This window comes from Phoenix dactylifera, unplaced genomic scaffold (genome assembly GCF_009389715.1).
Source record: "Phoenix dactylifera cultivar Barhee BC4 unplaced genomic scaffold, palm_55x_up_171113_PBpolish2nd_filt_p 000608F, whole genome shotgun sequence".
Taxonomy (NCBI): Eukaryota; Viridiplantae; Streptophyta; class Magnoliopsida; order Arecales; family Arecaceae; genus Phoenix; species Phoenix dactylifera.
The window spans coordinates 253,140-275,000 of NW_024068004.1; the positions used below are offsets into that span (position 1 = coordinate 253,140).

The 21,861-nt window shown below is 43.4% G+C and overlaps 1 protein-coding gene across 1 annotated transcript in view; it reads right to left on the reverse strand.

The window, feature by feature from the left end:
* The window catches only part of LOC120106699 (ATP synthase subunit 9, mitochondrial), a 46,314-nt gene that overhangs the window by 23,554 nt on the left and 899 nt on the right, over positions 1 to 21,861 (reverse strand). The window contains exons 1-3 of the mRNA XM_039119730.1: positions 20,507 to 21,861; positions 9,029 to 9,034; positions 149 to 155 (exon numbers count right to left, since the gene is read on the reverse strand). The exon at positions 20,507 to 21,861 is cut by the window's right edge and continues 899 nt beyond it. Of these exons, the coding sequence (XP_038975658.1) occupies positions 149 to 155; positions 9,029 to 9,034; positions 20,507 to 20,815 (322 nt within the window). The 5' untranslated portion in view covers positions 20,816 to 21,861. The remainder of the gene's footprint in view (positions 1 to 148; positions 156 to 9,028; positions 9,035 to 20,506) is intronic.

The window sequence follows — 21,861 nt, forward strand, 5'->3', positions numbered from 1 at the left end:
CACAGGGATTGGGGTACAGTTGTTTTCTTAAAAATAAAAATATTTAAAAGGAAGAGTTTGTGAAGAAAATTAAACTAAGGAATTTAATAAAGAAAATGCAATTAAAATGATATCAGTTTGAGGGAACCTAGGGCAATTGGTTATGTGGAAAAAGAGTTGGAACGAGTGGGAAGAAATTTAGGTGAACTTGAAAAGCACTGAATTTTGGAAAAGAATTCTTGGAGTCGACTCTGGAAAATATAAAATTGTGAAATGATGTAGTGTCCATTTAGGCTTTACGTAATTGAGCTTGACTTGACCTGCATGCATTAAACTTAATTAATAAATAATCAAATCAAACTTGAATTACCTTTGATAATTTATTAAAATGCAATGGTGAGGTAATACATTTTTTTAGTTGAATTTACAAAATATGTGAATTAAAATAATGATAAGTGCTATGAATAAGATATTAATTTATGCATTATTTAGCACTTATCAGTATCTGGTAGGATAGTGATTACGGATATCGATCCACAGGGATTGGGTACAGTTGCTTTTCTTTAAAATAAAAATATTTTAAAGGAAGAGTTTTGTGAAAAAAATTAAACTAAGAGATTTGATAAAAAATGCAATTAAAACGTTATTAGTTTGAGGGGACCTAGGGCAAGGAATCCATCGCTAACATCGGAACAAGGATTATTTGTATTTTAATCTATTCTTGGATTAACATGCAAATTGGCTACAATTCTAATAAGCATTTAAATAGAAATTCACAAAAGTAATTTGGAAATAATCCATCTTCGGTCGGCGTGAAATGTCTACCCCAAACTAATGTGGCAGGACACTGCATCTTCCCTAAGCATGAACTATCTTATATTCACTTAGTGATCATGAAGAACAGTTGTACGAACATCATACTTAAAATCATAGAAATTAAATATGATTCAAAAGAAGATATCCATTGAAAACAATAAGTTCATACAATCCCAAGAATATAAAATAAAATATAAAATCCGTGTCCCTTTGTTAGGGCTGCATCCGGCCCTAGAGAGGAGATCAGCCTTCCATGAAGAGTTGAACAGCTGCATTGCAGGGGAACTTCATGATGATTGGCTCCTTCCTCCCGTCGGCTCACTCTCAACAAATCATCATCTCTTCCTTTGGGAAATCATTCCCAAAGTACCCAAACTCTTCTCTTCTTTTTATTCTTGTGGGAACTCAGCCTGTGAAGAGCTAGCTTGGGACCAGCCGGCTCCCTCTCTCCCCTTTTATTCTTGTGGGAACTCAACCTGAGAAGAGCCGAAGAGGAGTGGATCCCCAGCCAAGTTGCTTCCTCTGTTTCACGCCTGGCCTTTTATAGGTTCCAATCTTTCTTTCCTCTTCCTTATTTCGAATCATGGATAAGGATGAACCCTTTGCCGTTGGGATGAAGTTTGGCCTGATTCGCTGGACTGCTATGGTTCGGATCTTAGATCCGGCTGCTGGGATGCTGATCAAAGGAGAAGATGCGTGAAGCCGGACGCGTGGAAAGATGAAGTCAATCCGAACGGCTGGAATGCTGCAGACGGGCTGGTTGAAGACGCGTGAAACAGGGAAATGACGATCACGGCTGAGAGAAGATGCCGAAAGATGCGTGAGGATAAATCGTGGGGAAGGAAGGCTGGGATCTTGCTGGAGTTGGACGTGAAGCTCGGGATACTGCGTAGAAGAAGATTACAAGGCAGGTTCGGATCCGTAAGCTGCTGTCCGTGGGCGATGGAAAGAATCGACGCTTCTTCAATGCGGAGAGGATCTTGAACGCGGCTGGGACGCGTTGGATTCATCATGGGCGATGAAGGATTTGCTGGACAACTGCGAATGGGAGGGAGTTTGGAACTTATCCGAAGCAGGGGATGAAGGTTGGATGGATCCTTCGGCTGTGGTGTGGAGCTGGGAATCTAGTTGGGATAAGGATTGGTCGGTTTGGGAGGAAGGATTGATCTGTTGGGGTGAGGAGATTGCTGGGATTTTGAATGCGGAAGGGAGAGTGAAGTTGAGAATATCTCGGCTAGGAAGAAGTGGTTCTGAAACAGGGGATTGGGATAAAGCTTGGATGATGTTTGAGAGTATCTCGGCTGAGGCTTTGGGATCCGGCTGTAGGCGTTTGAGACGATCTCGGAGGAAGAGGTGTTAGATGTATGCCCTAGAAGCCAATCTGGCTGACACATTGTTAATTCTAGGAACATAATTTTGTACTTGACTATTTATTATTAAATAAATAAAAGGCATCTTTTCATTCATATTATTTATGTGTCTATGAATCGTCCAAGAAATTAATAAGATGATGATGCATATTCTCAAGAGTTGAAAATTTGAGCCATGTATCATTGGTGATTAATTTCTAAATGCTCCTGATCAATGGATCATCATAAGGACGGTGATCGATCCGATCAGTGCACAGATCACTTTCTTATAGGATGGACGAGACTTGAGTCCATAGTGTAGGAACACTGAAGTGATAGTGCAGGTGCTTGTTAGAGAACAAGGGTACTGAGTGTGACCAAGACAAGAAGTTACTTGGACGTCTATCCACTCGTCAGTGACTTGCTTGATGTTGCAGTAGTATGACTGGTCCTTTGACCTGCGGTGCTTCGGCTACTCACAGTGAGGTTATTGTAGTTTGACTACACGTATATATGGTCTCTAGTCATATGGGTCCTTGTAGTGTAGATTGGCTGCAGTAAGTTCACTGTAGGAGTAGGGTATGCACTTATATGGAATCTATCAACCTTGATAGAAGAGGAGTGATCCTATGTGATTTGTTAGACTGAGTTCTAAGACCTTGGCCAGGGCAGTAATATAAAGTGGAGAAAGAGTTTTCCACTATCGAACTCGAGTCAAATAAATCTTGACATATAACAGACGAAGAGGTTTGACGAGTTATCCATGACCTCCGTCCTGTAGGGATCCACGATAGAAGGACTGTATCACATGATAACTGCACCTAGAGGTTCATCATTCTATTCTGCTGGGTAGCCACTACATGCTGCTAGGTATCACTGGTGGATGGTGGGACTCATAGGGATTATCTCGATGATCGATAAGCCCTAATGAGTAGAGTTGGAATCGTTCCGACCTATTGAAAGGAGTTTTCAATGATATTGTGATAGAGATCACAATATATCTCACTACCAGTCAGAGTAGAACCTATGGGGTCACACACACTAGAGGCATTGACCGATCCGATGGTTGAATCGTGATTAGAAATCACAAGTAATCAATTCGATTGATAATAAGCTGAAGAAGGAACAAAGAGAATTAATTAATTGGACTTAAAACAAGAGTCCTACTTGGAGTAGGATTCCTAGAGTCCTAATTGGATTAGGACTAGGAATCCTACTTGGACTGAGATTCCTACTTGGACTGGGATTCCTACTTGGACTGGAAATCCTATTTGGAGTAGGACTGGAATTCCTACTTGGAGTAGGATTCCTACAATCCTAATTAGATTAGGAGTTTTGAATTAAATTTGGATTCCTACTTGGAGTAGGATTCCTAGAGTCCTAATCGGATTAGGACTTCGAATTCAAATTAGAGTCCTAATTGGATTAGGACTAGAATTAAACAAGTCCTAATTGGATTAGGATTTCTTAAGTCCTAATTAATTATTAATCTAATGAATCAATATGACTCCTAATTGGATTAGGATTGAAGAGTTCAATTGAGTCATGGTTCATTCAAGTTCTAATTGGATTAGGACTAGCATTGATTGAACCCAATTGATTCATGATTTGGACTAAACCAAATAGGAGCCCTAGATGCCTTTATAAGGCTTTGAAAGGAGGTGCCCTAATGAAAAGATGAAGCCCTCCTCCTCTCCATCACGTGGCCACCCTCCTCTCCTCTCTTTTCAGCCACCAACAACAAAGGGAAGAAAAGGATCTTGGTGGCCTCCTTCTTCCTCCACCGTTTGGTTCCAACGCAAGGAAGAAAAAGAAGGCTGCAGGGCTTCGTTCCTCTTCTTCTCTTCATCCTTCTTCTTCCTCCTCCCAAGCACAATCAAGGATTGATTGAAAGGGAGGATATCAGCCATCAAAGTTATCTCTGCAAGGGAGCTAGCACCCCGGGGAGATAGAAAGCTTGGATCGATTTTCTGCTTCGTGTGGATACCCGTAGAGACCGGGCACTTGAACGGCTTCAAGCGAACCTTCATCCTAAACCACGATCATCAGTTTGCGGTGATCATCTACCCGCACAAAGGTGAAGATCTGATCTTCTAATGTTATTTAAAAGTTTTTAATCCTTATCTATCTACGAACGGTTGTTAAACAACGTTCATGCGATGAACGGTTGATCCCGCACATGCCTCTTCCGCTGCATCTGAATTTTTGAATTTTCTGCGGCATGGGCGGGTTCCTAACAGTGGTATCAGAGCCTAGGCATCGTAGATTAAGGTAAGGATTAATTATTAATAGGCTTATTAGATCTGAAAATTGAATGATCATGCATGCTGAAAATTTTCTGCATGCAGATTTTTCTAGGGTGCTGATTTTTGCATGCTGATTTTTATGTGATAAAAAGATGATTCTAATTGCATTGTTAATGGGATTACAAAGTTTAGAATCATGATTAGTATGATCAGCAACCTATGTCATAAGATAATGTGGAGTGATTGATTAAAACCCCATTTGATTTTGATGAGCTCAAAGCATTTGAGTATATCTTTTAATTACTAATGAATTCAATTGAGTGTTTCAGTGAAAATCCTGTCTAAGTGTCCTAAGACTTGGTTCATAATTGTTGGATAAGTTAAGGAGTCTGTTTGAACCAATGTCTGAGACTCGAGTCGACTCCCGAGTATCACGAGTCGACTCCAAGCGTATCAAGTTCACTGGCACGAGCTCGAGTCGACTCCAGATGAGTACGAGTCGACTCCGACTGAGAACAGACAGAAGAACAGAAAGGATCAACTCAAAACCTGTCAACGAGTCGACTCCTGAAGTGCGCGAGTCGACTCCAATGTTCACCAAGTCGACTCCAGGGAAGTAAGAGTCGACTCCAAGCAGTCACAGGCAGAAAAGTCAGAGAGCAGTTTTCGGGTCTGAGATTCGAGTCGACTCCAGTGGAACGCGAGTCGACTCCGATGGTTGACAGGTCGACTCCAAAGAAAGCAAGAGTCGACTCTCAGCGGTACACAAAGAAAGTCAGAGACCATTTTATGGACTCTGAGATTCGAGTCGACTCCCGCAATACGCGAGTCGACTCCAAGACACCGCGACCCTAAGACAGACAGAAAACCAAGTTACTGCCTCTGAGATTCGAGTCGACTCCCAGACAGCTCGAGTCGACTCCAAGACAGCTTCACGTCAAAAGGCAGAAGACCATCTTTCGGAAACTGAGAGCCGAGTCGACTCCAAGGAAGTTCGAGTCGACTCCAAGACTGGACGAGCCAAAAGACAGAGGATCGGGAGTTCGGGCTCTGAGATTCGAGTCGACTCCCAGGACAGTCGAGTCGACTCGAGTGGACAAAATTCAAAATTGGATCCACGGACTTCAGTGGATGAGCCGACTCCAAAATTACCAAGTCAGCCCCAGAAGTTGACGAGTCGACTCCAGGTCAAGACGAGTCGACTCCCAGTCGTGAAGGCAACTTTAATTCAAATTTGGAACAGTTGCCGAGTCGACTCCGGAAAAGCTTGAGTCGACTCCCGCTACAGCCGAGTCGACTCCTGATCGCGCGAGTCGACTCCAACCCACCAACGGTCATATTGTCAGGCTGCGCAGAGTGTTCAGAACGGGCAAAAAAGCACTCTAACGGCTAGTTTCCGTGGGGGTTGGCTTAAATAGCCACAGAGGACTGTAGCTAAAAAGAGAACAACTATTTCACTCCAACTAATCAAGCATTCAAGCTCTGCAACGTGCTCTTCAACGAAAAAGAGGAAGATCTGCATTTACTGCTTCCAACTACATCTTTCCAGCAATTAAAGCCTCCTTCTCCTGCATTCAAGTCGACTACTCTTTCAAGAGGAGACCAGAAGTTTAAGAAGCCATTCCTCATCTCCAATATAAAAGCGTTTGAGGCTTCTTAACTTCATTTATTGTTCATATTGTTTTCATCTGCTTTTTGAGAAGCTCATTTTCTGTTTTCTTTCTACAACTTGTATTTACTTGGTTCAATCGGGGATTGAATCAAGGGGATTGAGGTTGGTTGGTGAGCCGAGTTAAAACCAACGTGTGTAAGGGTTCGATTGTGATCCCGGAAAAACAATCGGGGGTGGTTCTAGTCGGTGAGCCTGGGAAAACCGACCGAGTTCGTTGTGAGCTCGTAAAACAACAAGTTTGGTTGTGAGCTTGGAAAACAACCGGCTGTAATCCAAGGGGATTATAGTGAATTTCCAAGTGAGACTTGGGGAGTGGACGTAGGAGCAAGGGTTAGCTCCGAACCACTATAAAACTTGTGTTTGTGATTGATTGTCTCTCCTTCTTCTCATTTCATATTACTCACAGCACATAGTAATTAATTAAATAACTTGCAATAGTTTTTAATTAATCATCCATAACGTTTTAAATTATCTAAATTATTTTAAAACCCAATTCACCCCCCCTCTTGGGTTGTCTATCTAGGCAACAGATAATTAATTAGTTTTCAGATCTGAAAATTATAATTGCTGCATGTGGTGATGATCATAGGATTCAAACCCTTTTGGTATTAAATGTAATGACCTGCGATGTGATCTGTGATGTCATGTAATTTTTCAGATGCTTGCATGCATCTTATTTGATGTTTTGAGAGGCCTGCGTGCCTCCTAAAAGGAGATGTAATTTATTATTATTTTTATTTTACATCTGGTTGTATTTCTGTAATGTGATGTACGTCAACGATCAAGTTGAAGACAAGGCATGAGATGAACAGGGGTCTAAGCGGTTGATGGCGATTGGATCAAGAGTTGGTCAAGGATCGAATCAAGGAGGCTTGGAACCAATTCAAGAATTGAAGACCAATTGATCGATTGACGTGCATGTGCTTGTAATACGACCTAATTAGAATCCATGATCATCACCTATTTAATGTTTAGCTTTATTTTGATGCTGCGATTATAACTGCTTGTGATGTGCCGTTTGCATGTGATGTGAATGAGAGCCGGGTAGATAGGTTTACATGTGATGTAACAAATCCAATTGAGACCTAAATTAAAACCTCCTCAATCAAGTCAAGAGTGAACCAACATGAGCAAGTCATATTAGATTAATTGATCTAATTGGTGTCTAGGAAAGCATGAAAGGTGGTTACTTAATTAGGACCTTACTCTCTCAGTAAGGGGAGCCTCCCACCTGCTTACCTGGCCAATTATTCGATTACCTCTTATGAAGAGCTCAAGTTGCAAATACTAAGACCTGATTAACCAATATTAAGTCAATAGGTCTTCCACTGTAGTAGAGCTGCTAAGGCCTTTTTGATGTTGATTTGTCTCGGCTGGATACAGTGGTCAAGTTGCATCGGGGGGCTGGACCTCTCTATAGACATGAGATGTTGTAGGATAAAGGTGGGGTTGGGCACCAATAACTGTTAGGTGAGGACCCAATGACGACTTTATTCCTACGGTTATACGGTGGGTCTGACTTAACTAAGAAATGAGACCAATAACTGTTAGGTGAGGTTTTCATGGCTTAGAGACCAAGTTACACTACAACATGCTTGAGAAGCATTGTACAAGAGTTGTACATTCATCAATCTATGTGTCACCAATAACTGTTAGGTGAGGTGGCATGTAAATCGGTGGGACCGCAGTACCCACTAGAAACCCTAGTCGTGTGGGATTTCCGTTTTCCTACCAGGGGAGTGTGAGGAATTCGAGAAAATAGTGGGAGTTACATTTGTTCTAAAAGACCTTAGAATAGATTAGGATCAAGTACAAAAGTCTAACTAGAATCTTTACTCTCTGAGGATTATAAAGTCAGCTTCTAGACTCTTAACTCATATCCTATAGAACAACCGTTTGACCAAACCCAATTATAAAGATTGGCTCAGCAAATTTCAAAAAAAAAAAAATCATTTTGAATTATGAGAAATTTGGGTATATGCTAGACCATGGAATTCCCGTGTTACCAATCCGTCCGATTACTGATCAGCGTAAGATGCTTGTTAAGTGGACGAACAATGACAATAAAGTTAGGTGCTGCACAATGGCATCCATGTCCAATGCATTACAATGCCAGCATGAGAACATGAAGACTGCCAGAGACATATTAAATCACCTGCAAGAGTTGTATGGTGATCAGAGTCACGCAGCTCGGTTTGAAGTGTCCAAGAGGCTCTTCAAAGCCAAGATGCACGATGAGCAGTATGTCCATGATCATGGTTTGACCATGATAAAGGACTTAAAGAAGCTTGAGAAGCTCGGCATGACCATGCACAAAGAACTGCAAATGGATTTGATCCCGTAATCCCTTCTAGCTTCATATGAACAATTTATAGTAAATTACCATATGAACAAGATTGTATGCACCAAAACAGAATTGTTAAAAAAATTGGTAACTACCTTAGGGACGCTGAAGAGTTCAAGGGGCATCGTTCTCACTGTTGAGTTGATTTCTACTTCCAAGAGAGAGTCTATTTGGAAGAAGAAAAAGCCTGCGAAGAAACAGAAGACCGAGAAAATGCCAAATGAGGAAGTTCCAAGAAAAAGGCCAATTGCAAGGAAAAGTGTTTCCATTGCATCATGGATGGCCATTGGAAGAGGAACTGTCCTACATACATGGGAAGCATAAGAACATGACGGGTGACAGACCTTCAGAAGGTATGTCAGATATGCTCAGGATACTTAGGGACTGTTACCTATTGCTAGCAGAAATTTGATTTCTGTATTTATTTAGCACAGAAAGATTTTTATTTATTTGAAAATTAAATTGATTCAACATGGTTTTAAGATTGACAGTCTCTATCACATACATATGGATGTATCTGTGAATATATCTGAGCAAACAGTGAATACCATAGGATCTAATAGATCCAAAAATGAGATAAATCTAAAGTATTTAAGGCACCTCAGGCTTAGCCATATAGGAGAAGACAGAATAAACAAATTGGAGAAACATGAGCTTTTGGGCTCATTGACTTTTGAGTCATATTTGATTTGTGAATTCTGCCTTCAAGGAAAGATGGCCAAATTATCCTTTGTAGGACACAGGGAGGTCCACTCAAATACTTACCCTAGTACACACTGATGTGTGTGGCCCATTCGATGTGTAGGCTAGGGGTTGTAATTTTTTACTTCATTTTACCGATGATTACTCACGGTATGGATATGTGTATGAGACACAAATATGAAACTTTTGAAAGGTTCAAAGAGTTTAAATATGAAGTAGAAAAACATATAGAAAAACTCACTAAGGTTCTTCGATCAGATCGAAGAGGTAAATACCTTAGTGGAGAGTTCCGTGATTATCTCAAGAAGAATGGTATAGTTTTATAATGGACTCCTCCTGGTACACCTCAGTTCAACGGAGTGTCGGAGAGGAGGAATCGGACTCTATTGGATATGGTCCGATCCATGATGAGCTTCACTGATTTATCCTTGTTTCTTTAGATAGATGCCCTATTTTTAGCTATTTACTTATTGAATAGAATTTCCTCTAAAGTCCGTTCCTACCACACTATATGAGATATGACATGGTAAGAAGCCGAGTCTTGGTCATCTCAAGATTTGGGGATGTCCGGCCCACGTCAAGCGACAACAGGCGGACAAGTTAGAGGATAGGACAATTAATGCTCGTTTTATTGAATATCCTGAAAGAGTTATTAGGATACGATTTTTTCATCTCAAAGGATCACAAAGTGTTTGTGAGACGCCATGCTATCTTCATGAAAATAGTTTATCCTTGATAGAGGCAGTGGGAGGAAAATTGAGCTTGAAGAGAAAGTCTCTGAAAAGCAACGAGTCATGGATCCTATCGAACCCATTAATACAGAGCCAGTACACGATGTCCCTCAACCACCTCGCAGATCAAGTAGGGTCTCCCATCCTCCCGATAGATACTTAGGTATACTAGAATAGGATACCAAGGAAATGTTCCTAGTGGGAGATAGGGATCACACGCAGGATCCCAAAACCTACGACGAGGCGATATCTGATATCGATTCCGAGAAATGGATGGAAGCTATGAAGTCAGAGTTAGACTCCATGCATTCCAACCAAGTCTGGACCTTAGTAGATCCACCGCAAGGTATTGTACCTATTGGATGCAAATGGATCTACAAAAGGAAGATAGGTTTGGATGGAGAGGTAGAGACCTATAAGGCAAGGCTTGTGGCGAAAGGGTATAGTCAGCGCAAGGGCATTGACTATCAGGAGACCTTTTCACCTGTAGCCATGCTGAAATCCATCCGAACATAGCTTGCCATTGCAGCATTTCATGATTATGAAATCTGGCAGATGGATGTGAAAACTGCTTTCCTGAATGGATATCTTGATGAAAATATCTATATGGAACAGCCTTTGGGTTTCACTTCCAGTGATGGAGATCACAAGGTCTGCAAGCTGCAAAGGTCCATCTATGGACTAAAGCAAGCATCTCGGAGTTGGAACACTCGTTTCGATGATGCAATCAAAACATTTGATTTCATCAAAAATGAAGAGGAACCGTGTGTTTACAAAAGGGTTAGTGGGAGTGCTGTCGTATTTCTCGTACTGTACGACATCCTCCTGATAGGGAATGATATTCCCATGCTAACCTCGGTCAAGGTCTGGTTGTCAAAAAGGTTCTCTATGAAAGACCTTAGGGAAGCATCCTATATTTTGGAAATAAAGGTCTATAGAGATAGATCTAAAAGGATGCTTGGCCTATCACAGAAAATCTATATAGAGGAAGTGCTGAAAAGGTTCAGCATGGAAAACTCTAAAAGGGGTCTCTTACCCCTAAGGCATGGAATTAATCTCTATAAGAAGATGTGCCCCAACACATCTGAAGAGATTCATCGCATGAGCAAGATCCCCTATGCATCAGCAATAGGGAGCCTTATGTATGCCATGCTATATACATGACTTGATATAGTACATGCTGTGAATGTCACGAGCATATGTCAATCAGATTCAGACAAAAAGCACTGGATAGCTGTGAAGAACAGTCTTAAGTACTTGAGAAGAACTAAGGACATGTTCTTGGTCTTTGGGAGAAGATCAGAGTTGAATGTAGAAGGATGCACACATATTGATGATAGAAAGTCTACATCAGAATATGTGCGATGGTGGTTCAGTAAATTGGAAGAGTTCCAAACAACCGATCATTATAGATTCTACCTTAGAAGCTGAATGTTAAGCCGTATCTAAGGGTACAGTGGAAACCTTCTGGTTAAAAGTTCATTGCAGAGTTAGGTGTAATGTCATTAGATGCCATAACACTTTACTGCGATGACATTGGCACCATAACACTAGCTATGGAGCCAAGGTCTCATCAGAAGTCCAAACACATAGAGCGGCGCTTCTACCTCATACACGACTATGTTGAGAAGAAATATGTAGAGGTGCAGAGAGTAGACTCCGCGGATAACGTGGCAGACCCGTTCACTAAGCAGCTAAGTCGGCAAAAGACTGAAGCCCACCTTAAGAAGATGGGGCTTAGATATATAACTGATTGGCTTTAGTGCAAGTGGGAGATTGTTAGATGTATGCCCTAGAAGCCAATCTGGCTGACACATTGTTAATTCTAGGGACATAATTCATATTATTTATGTGTCTATGAATCGTCCAAGAAATTAATAAGATGATGATGCATATTCTCAAGAGTTGAAAATTTGAGCCATGTATCATTGGTGATTAATTTCTAAATGCTCCTGATCAATGGATCATCACAAGGACGGTGATCGATCCGATCAGTGCACAGATCACTTTCTTATAGGATGGACGAGACTTGAGTCCATAGTGTAGGGACACTGAAGTGATAGTGCAGGTGCTTGTTAGAGAACAAGGGTACTGAGCGTGACCAAGACAAGAAGTTACTTGGACGTCTATCTACTCGTCAGTGACTTGCTTGATGTTGCAGTAGTATGACTGGTCCTTTGACCTGCGGTGCTTCGGCTACTCACAGTGAGGTTATTGTAGTTTGACTACACGTATACATGGTCTCTAGTCATATGGGTCCTTGTAGTGTAGATTGGCTGCAGTAAGTTCACTGTAGGAGTAGGGTATGCACTTATATGGAATCTATCAACCTTGATAGAAGAGGAGTGATCCTATGTGATTTGTTAGACTGAGTTCTAAGACCTTGGCCAGGGCAGTAATATAAAGTGGAGAAAGAGTTTTCCACTATCGAACTCGAGTCAAATAAATCTTGACATATAACAGACGAAGAGGTTTGACGAGTTATCCATGACCTCCGTCCTGTAGGGATCCACGATAGAAGGACTATATCACATGATAACTGTACCTAGAGGTTCATCATTCTATTCTGCTGGGTAGCCACTACATGCTGCTAGGTGTCACTGGTGGATGGTGGGACTCATAGGGATTATCTCGATGATCGATAAGCCCTAATGAGTAGAGTTGGAATCGTTCCGACCTATTGAAAGGAGTTTTCAATGATATTGTGATAGAGATCACAATATATCTCACTACCAGTCAGAGTAGAACCTATGGGGTCACACACACTAGAGGCATTGACCGATCCGATGGTTGAATCGTGATTAGGAATCACAAGTAATCAATTCGATTGATAATAAGCTGAAGAAGGAACAAAGCGAATTAATTAATTGGACTTAAAACAAGAGTCCTACTTGGAGTAGGATTCCTAGAGTCCTAATTGGATTAGGACTAGGAATCCTACTTGGACTGAGATTCCTACTTGGACTGGGATTCCTACTTGGACTGGAAATCCTATTTGGAGTAGGACTGGAATTCCTACTTGGAGTAGGATTCCTACAATCCTAATTAGATTAGGAGTTTTGAATTAAATTTGGATTCCTACTTGGAGTAGGATTCCTAGAGTCCTAATCGGATTAGGACTTCGAATTCAAATTAGAGTCCTAATTGGATTAGGACTAGAATTAAACAAGTCCTAATTGGATTAGGATTTCTTAAGTCCTAATTAATTATTAATCTAATGAATCAACATGACTCCTAATTGGATTAGGACGAAGAATGAAGACGAGTTCTCTGAAGCTACGACGGAACTCGCCTCTTAGATGCTGCCACTTTGGTAGCAGAGCCGAGGACAGCAGCAAGTAACTAGACTTCTTTTGCCTTTGAGACTCGCCATGATGAAACTTTGCTTGGGAAAGATGTCCGCACAAATGGCTTCTTCGCAGCAAGAACGCAATAGAGGACTTTTTAGGTTTTCATAGATGCGAATCCGCAGCAACCAACCCATATGTCTTTCGTCTTCTTTCATCTAGCTATTGCTCAAGCTAAAGCAGCCAATCGTCGAACAATCTGATCTTTTGTCGATTTTTCGGATTCTTCATCCATCCAATTCAGGGAAGCTTCGTGAAGTGCTTCCTGAGTGAGTCCATATTTCGCTTCTTTTCATGCCCGAAAGAATGAAGAAAGAAGCTGCTTTCTTTTTATACAAAAAAAAAACGTCTTCAACTCTGAGGATCCCTCAGACCACCTCACTAGATGAACCTTTTTAGCCTCCTCTGAGCTTCCCCAAAATCAATCTCTATTCTATTTATCAATCTCATCACAAACGCTTATTGGGAGAACTGCCGTGTCCATTGTATAGACTGGAATTGCTTGGGACACAGATTGGATTAGAGTGGCCCTTCCTGCAAGAGAAAGAGAATGAGCTTTCGTGCTTTCTTGAATCGGCGTCCCCCAGGCCAGAACGGAAAGGGCATACCTGCCACCGGAGGATTCTCGGGCATTCCTTCATGCCGGGGGGATAAGAGAAGGATAAGTCGAATGCTCAACACACTTCCCCAAGAGCATAGGCCGATCATGAGCCTATTTCCATATCCATTTTCTCTCATGGGGCATAAAGAAGATGTGAATTAGAAGCATCCGAGGTAGGAAACAAAAAGAGGCCTGCCCTCCAAGCAAGCAACTCATTTTGAGAGATAAGCAGCTATTGGATTAGATGGCTTGGGGGGTGTGGGAAAGAAAGCAATGCATTCAAGACAGGACTCTCCACCTGTGAAGCTTCCCAAGCACCTACCCTACTACCAGCTCAGTGGCATGAATTAGCGATTCTCGGGATTCAAATAAGGAAGGGAGGAAGATCAGCCTTGAGAGTTCCATTCTCACCCGGTCCTTGGCTCTTTCCTGGTTTCAGGTTATCAAGAATAGAATCAGAGCAAAGAAGTTTCATCTGCATCCCTTGGCTCCGGTGCTATTGACTCAGCTCTTCCATAAAGGGCTGCTAGAGAATAGAGTGTGGCACTTTCTTTCGTAATAGAGTAGGCAGTTCGGGATTCCGCAATGCGCGACGAATGAATATCTGACTAAGGCAAGGAACTTCCATAGTTTCCAGAGGAGTCGAATGCGCAAAGAGAAGGAGTAGGCTCAATAGAAAGTTAACTAAGACATTGTCTGTCACTGATTGCATGGGGAGGAAGGAGATAACAAGAACCAAGTTGGTGGTATCCGGGAAGGGGCTTCACATTCATGCCCAGAATCCCTTGTTGGAGGCAGTGGGCTGCTTATCCGGCGTTAGCGTATCCGCTGCTAAGCGCTGCTATCCCCGTCTCAGCTGTTGGCCTATTCGCTGCAGTCTTTAGGCCTCCATCGCTGTATCTATTCTATATTAGAAGAGTTCCTCTATTCTAGTTCTAGTCGGCGTAATACATTCCCCATTCCCTTCCAGGGAAAGAAGTTCCCCCTTTGCTACTTCATCCTGCTCTTAGACTAGGCTTGGTCAATTCGCCTTCTTTCTTTACTTATTGAATTGGTTGCCTGAATCCTTTTTGCCCTTCCTTAGCTACTCGAGAGTCCTCGGGGAGTGCATGAATGTTATATTTTAGGGGATTATGTGCATAAATTCCTTGCCAATGGGTCGCTTCCGAAAGACAGAACTCTTCCCTCAATTAGCGCAGCCTCGATCTTCTAGCTGATTCTCTTTCCTTGCATTTTTTCCCAGTGCACAACAGCTAATAGCTAAAGCGACGTACGTTGACGTTAGGATGCCCCAGGGGAAAGGTGGCGCAATCCGGCCACCACTCCAGAAGCTGAACTGTAGTACGGCCCACATGCATGAACTCCTGAGACAAAGCTCGGCGAGCAAGATCCCTAGAAGGGAAAGCAATGAGGAACAAGTTGCCAGGCAACATCCTGATCCACCAATCCCAATTGGCATCCCAGTACAAACGGGGAGCATCCAAGACTTCCTTATATTCGACCATGTCACATAACGGTTCCGCTATCAGGCAGGACCCCAGACATAAGAGTGCACTAAATCAAAAAGAGAAGCAGAAAGAGACGTCGTACTAGAGGGATAAGGTAGGGCCAACTGTTTTCCCAGTTTACAGGCCATACATGGAGACAACTCCGACACAGGGACACTACCTAGGACACCACTACGAACTAAAGTACTCAAACGATCACAAGACAGATGACCAAGCGGACGATGTCATAGATCAACCAAAGAAAAAGAGGAAGACACACCCACGCAAGCAAATCCAGTAGCAGAAGAAGGCAGATGGAGACAGTCCATGTAATTGAGCCCCCCACGCTTACAACCATGACCAATTAGGGCGCTGGTATGACGATCCTGCACGGAGCAAGAAGAAGCATAAAATGAGACAGTGCAGTCATGATCGGTAAGCTGGCTAACAGAAAAAGAAATTCATAGACAACTTAGGAATATGTAAAAGAGAGAGAACAAAAAACCGGCCAGTGGTGGTAATGGCTCCGTGGTGAGACACAGAGAGTGGAGATCCATATGCAGTAAATATCTGAAGTGGCTTCTGCAAGGGTGAGCATGGGGCATGAATAGAGGCACCGGAGTCAAGGATCCAGGAGGGCCCAGAAATACCTGTGCGGTCAGCCGAGGTAGACAGCGCAGTGGTGGCTGTGGTGGCATGTCTAGTCGATGGAGTGGAGCCTCCCAGCTTGGAGGCCTTTAGGATCTGCATAAGCTGTGCCAAAGAAAGACACTGAGGGCCCATGTGCTGAAGGAAGAACTGCAGGGACTGGAGTGGCTGCGACATCATCGAACATCTCAATAGTATTAGACCCAGCAGAAGAAGTAGCAGCTGCTGCAGAGGCGGATTGTTGCCTGCGGAGATCAGCTTGCTTCTTCTTGGCATAGTCCTTGAGCATATGGTCCCAGGCATGACAATAGCGGCACCCCATAGACTGGCCGAATGCATGACGGCTAGAAGAATCACGAGAAGCAAAGGACCCAGAGGTAGAAGATCGGGAGCCAGAAGCAACAAGCAAGTAGCTGGCTCAGCAGAACGAAAGGAGCCCAAGACTCGCAGACGAATCTCTTCAGCTATAAGCTCTGAAAGTGCAACATCTAGAGTGGGCAGAGGAGATTTGTGCAGGAGCTGGCCTCTGATGGACTCAAACTCTAGGCGAAGGTGCATGAGGAACTGAAATAGACGTTGCTGATCTCGGGCCTTCTGCTGCTTCTTGGCACAGTCACAGGCAGAATATGTAGAACATAACTCTTCCCCCATGGAGGAGAGCTGGTGCCAATGGTCCTCATTATTGTGTAAAACTCCTGGATAGACCGCTCGTCTCGATGTGCAGTAGAGAGCTCCTGGAACACCGAATAAGCAATGGCAAGGCTGGTCTTGTTAGAAATTGATATTGAATCTAAATTCTAGAGAAAGAAACAATGAGAGAAAGGAGAAGAGAAGAAGAGCTGCGACACCGATAGCAAATCGCCCAAGAGGCGAAAGCGCTGGAAGTAGCTCGAGAGATGGAGATAGGCGAGCCAAGCGAGTCGGCCAGCATCTCTATCCGAGAAGGAGGGAGTGGGTTGTTCAGGTCTCCCACTACCCACTAAGGAAGTAGCCGAGAGAATCCTACAGAAATGAAGGCGACGATGAATGTTTCTGTGGAGGGGCTACTAAAAGAGAGAATAAAAGGATGGCTCAGCCACCCCCTGTAGAAGACGCCGACCATTTGTCGAGGGCGAAGTACAATCCGCCCGGGACAAGATGCCGAAGGGAAGAACAGGAGCGACTGCTGGCCAGAGAGCAAAGAAGCTAACCGGGGAGTCGACCCTAGAAGAAAGCGGCTCCCTCGCCCTTACTTATACTTAGAAGGCGCACCGCTTTGCCTAGCTAAGCCTGACAAGGAGGTACAAGTGAGGATAAAGATAGATGAAACACTTTACTTTACAGAGGACGATGGTAGACGGGGGATCCAGAGAGACCTTACAGAGGAGACACGGTAGGCGATTGGTAAGGTAAGCCGATGTTCTGACTATAGTTTATAGTTCTAGACACTGAGAATGGCAGACCAGCGACCAGTGAAGCCGCTGGAGAAGTGTTTGAGGCAGAAGGCACCCATTGAGGCACCTTTAGTTTAGCATCCACTTTTGTGCTCTGACGGCTCAGCACGAAGGTGCTTACGAGACGCTACTGGGAAAACATTAGCTACAGGCGGCCCGAGTTGGGAAGGATTGGGCGGCAAGCACACAGTCGATGAAGTAGAGATCCGGCCTAGGGTTACCCTGCACTTGCAAGACGGATCGAAGGAGGAAGCCGAGACGTCAGGTTCAAATTCCAGCGGAGATGAAGACCATCAGACACTGATTCTGAGGATTCAGGACACAGTCCAAGAGAGAGAGAGATGGAGTCATCTGGTTGGAACACGACTTGGGAGACATTTCTTGATGAGTAGCTCTACAGGTGTACGAAAAACATTTTTGAAAGACTATTAAGCGCTGGAAGAACACTTCAGGCAGGTCATCGATAGTTGACGACGGTGGACCTGTGGGGGAGCACTTTACTTTAAGGCGTGCCCCAGCATTAGCAGCATCTAGTCTTTAGACAAGCAATTATTGGAGCCGGCGTATGAGGCGCAAAAGGACAGATGGCATTACCAAGAACCGGAGATAGTGCAACTGAACCTCGGCACGGACACGAAGGAGACGTCGAAGATGATCGCAGTCGGGGCCAACTGGGACAGCATACTTACCCTGGGGGCACACAGAGTCTTCAATAAGTACATTGACAAATTAAGTCATTCTTAAATAGCCGAAAACATAAGCAGACTGATAAGCTCTTCAAGGGGGCCAGTTTGATTGGCGAGTACGGCAGACTATTTTGATACGGTACTTTTTTTTTAAACAACTCACTTTCTTGAGCTATATGATTGTCTTAATATGAAGTAGCTCTCTTACTTGTTGGTCTAGACATCCGCATCATTGCAGAGTTTGAGCTTTATCAAACTGATGTGTCTTTCTGCAGCCGGATGTTGAGCTTGCTAGCTTCTTGCCAGCCCTTTCTGAAGTTTCCCAAGCTCCGTGGTGAATGGCTCATTCGGAAGGCAGTGGTAAAGGCCTTTCTTCAATCTTTAGGCACATAGACCGCGCATTGGTCCCCTATCGCCCCTGGGCGGCACCACGATTACCGTAATCCTCAATGAGGTACCTCATTTCATTGAGGAGGCTCAGCGTGTACTGGCAAGTTATCAATCCGTTTTGATAATCCACAAGATCGTTTCTTGTGTTTATAGAAGCAGCTGTCCCTGGAATCCACTTCATATTCAAATCACGATCTATAGACGTTCAACTGATCCCTCTGAACTCATGCGCTTGAATCTGCCGCTGTAGTCTGTACCTATAGGTACGAGAGCAACCACTCCCGACGCTAGACCGAGAGATCGGCAGACCATTCAGAAACTAGCCATGTAGTCCGTAATCTGTGGGGATAGGTTGTATAAAAAAGTAAACCAACAACATTCTGTTGAAATGTCTAGATGAAAGGGAGGCCAAAGAGATGATAATCCAGGTGCATGAAGGAGTCTGTGGTCCACACATGAATGGGCACAGGCTTGCCAAAAAAAGACTTCGCCTAGGATATTACTCTTTTACGATGGAGAGGGATTGCATCCATTTTCTTCAGAGATGCCACAAATGCCTAGTGCATGCGAATTTGATCTACGCGTCGCCGACGGAGCTTCATAACCAAACCACACCATGGCCCTTTGCAGTATATTGCCTAGATATCATAGGAAGGTTAACCCGAAGGCAGCCAATTGGACATAAATACATCTTAGTAGCTATCGATTCTTTCACAAAGTGGGATAAAAACCTCCTACACCACGATCACAGCGGCACACGTCATAATATATCTGAAGAAGCAGCTTCACATTCATTCATAAGCTTAGGGACGTTAATGCTTTTTTCAAGCTCTCTCATTCATTCACCATGACTTCATTCCACAACAAATAGTATCTTCTTTCATCATAGTATGACCATAGAACATTCATGGCTTGATTCTCGCTGTTTTTAGACAGGAAGGGAAAGTCCCAGCTGACATCCTGAGCTCTACAACTACCAGTGTGGCCTTTTCAGGTTCTGGATACTCGCATTCTGTTGAGCGAGATTGTTCTTGTCTTCCCTCATCTAACTCCTTAGAGTCGAATGGTCTCGAAATAGGCTTCAAGAAGAAGCGAAAGACGGTAGGTATAAATAACTTGTAAGCTCCGTCATTGGCTTTTACTGATCCTTTGTTATATGCCAACTGATGTCGCATTGCCTACAACCCTTGCTTTGCCCCAGTCGGGCTTATAACCTTTCTGACTTTCATCGGTACATATAGTCTACTTTTTTGGCTATGCATTCTATAGGGTATTGGCGTTGTGCGACACTAGTCCTGTCGTCCGCCTAATTAGTGGGGAGACATTGATGTACGCGGTCAGCCAGGGGTCAAAGATCACCTGAGATACCTTCCAAAGTGACCAACCGGGACCGTTTTGCGCTTTGCGGCTAACGAATGTGGGAATGAGTTCGCTCCTATGGGGGAGACTCCCATCCATCGGGTCTCCAAGCAATGATCACTCCACTTTATAAACTCTACTCGGCATTCGATCATTACTCCCGATCATTTTTATTGATCATTTTGAACAGAGCTTATTTTCTTCCTTTCGTGTTATCTGGCTAGCTGTCCCTCACTCTGGCGCTTGGTCTATTGGTTGACCTTTTCAGCCGCTGACTTGCCTTTGCTGCCCTCCTATAGCTTACGCTCATACGTTGTTCCGTCTTATACTGCGCTTAGTTACCGTTAGTCCTAGGAAATTCTCGCTTTCTCGGGGCTCTTGCTACTTGCCTTCTAGTGTACCTCCGAAGCCATACCTGACGACCTTCTATCTAAAGCGTGGCTGTCGTCGTGGCCTTCGGATGGTACCTTTGCTGGCTAGTCTGATCTCATGTCTACCCAGTGCCTAACCCTATTCTCCAGGTCACCGACATTGCATGTGGAATCTCCGCTCCAAAAAGGGGAGTCCCGCCTTAAACTAAGAAGTGTTGACACTCAGGTGGACACTGAGATCGAGTTTTTTTTTCTTTTCATAAATTGATTATAAATATAGTTATATATATATATAACTATATTTATAATATAAAAATATAAATAAAAATAAATAAATATATATATATAAATATTTTTTGAAATGTAACAACATTCTCCAATTTCTTTGAGTAGATCATGTTTTACTTGGTTTTTCTTTCCTTTTTGCGATCGGAATACGAATGAGATCAGAGACGCCATCATTGGGGCAAACGATGCAATAGCTTCGGTGAGAGCAAAGCCCAAAATGGCATAACCAAATGATTGTTTAGCCAATGATGGATTTCGCGCCACGGAATGAATCGAGGAACTGAGGACGTTTCCAATACCGACAGCAGCTCCGGCTGAAGCAATTGTAGCAGCTCCGGCACCTATTGATTTTGCACCTTCTAACATCTCGAGACGATAATTTGCTCGTCACGTTCCTTCGCTGCTCTTTCCTGGATTCTTCGTCGATTCCTCTTCCCCACCCCGCGATCCAAAGTATATCTCGTGATGATTCATGCATAGAGGCTGAGGCTCTCTTATATGGCAACAAACATTAGGTAAGGTACAATGAACTTTTTATTCATGATGTGTTATTGGCCAAAGAAGAATCTTTCTTTTGTCATGCTCCCGGTACGAATCATTCTTCAAAGGAATGTTTGGCGAATGGATTTAAGATGCCTTACCATAAAAAAAGGAAAGCACCTTAGCACAGGGAATTTTGTAAGCTTGTATGTGTCCTATTGAGTAATGGCCAAGAACGTCGAGTTTCTCGACTCATATCGAGAATGCTACGAAGTTATGGCATAAGAGGACATCGAGATGGAAAGAATTAGTGATAGGTGTTGTGCTTGGTTCACCCGAAGCAAAGAACTCTCCCTCTTGTGAGGATTGCATTAAAGGTGAAATGCATTGGTCCTCCTTTCCCAAAGGATGTAGTTGGAGACCCCTGAGTTGATTCATAGTGATCTCACCGGTCCATTCCATGTTGCTCGCTCTAAACTATCCTAAGTATTAGTGGGCTGGAGCTATGAATACTAGCACTTATGTTTCGAATAGAGTTCCTACTGAAGCGCTTATTCCTTATGACCAATGGGGGGTAGCGGTCACTTCGAGATATTAGCAAGTAAAGCATATGCATGTGTACCAGGTGTGAAGAGGCAAGAATTAGATGCGACTTCTGCCAAATTTTCACAGGCCGAATGATAGAGGAGATGATGATCCTGTGACAAAGAATGTATTTGTTGCAAGAAGTGCACATGTTGTTGAAACATCTCCCGTAGACTTTGCCTATGTTGGATCTTTGATGGAATAAACCTATTTCATGAAAGGGGAGGGGCTGAGAGCCCATGATTCGATGCTGCCAGCTAGCCCGCCTTTCTATCCGCTGCTGAATGAAGCCGCTGACCTACCATCCCTTCTAGCCTTACCCGATTCGCCGGGAAGGGGGATTTGAT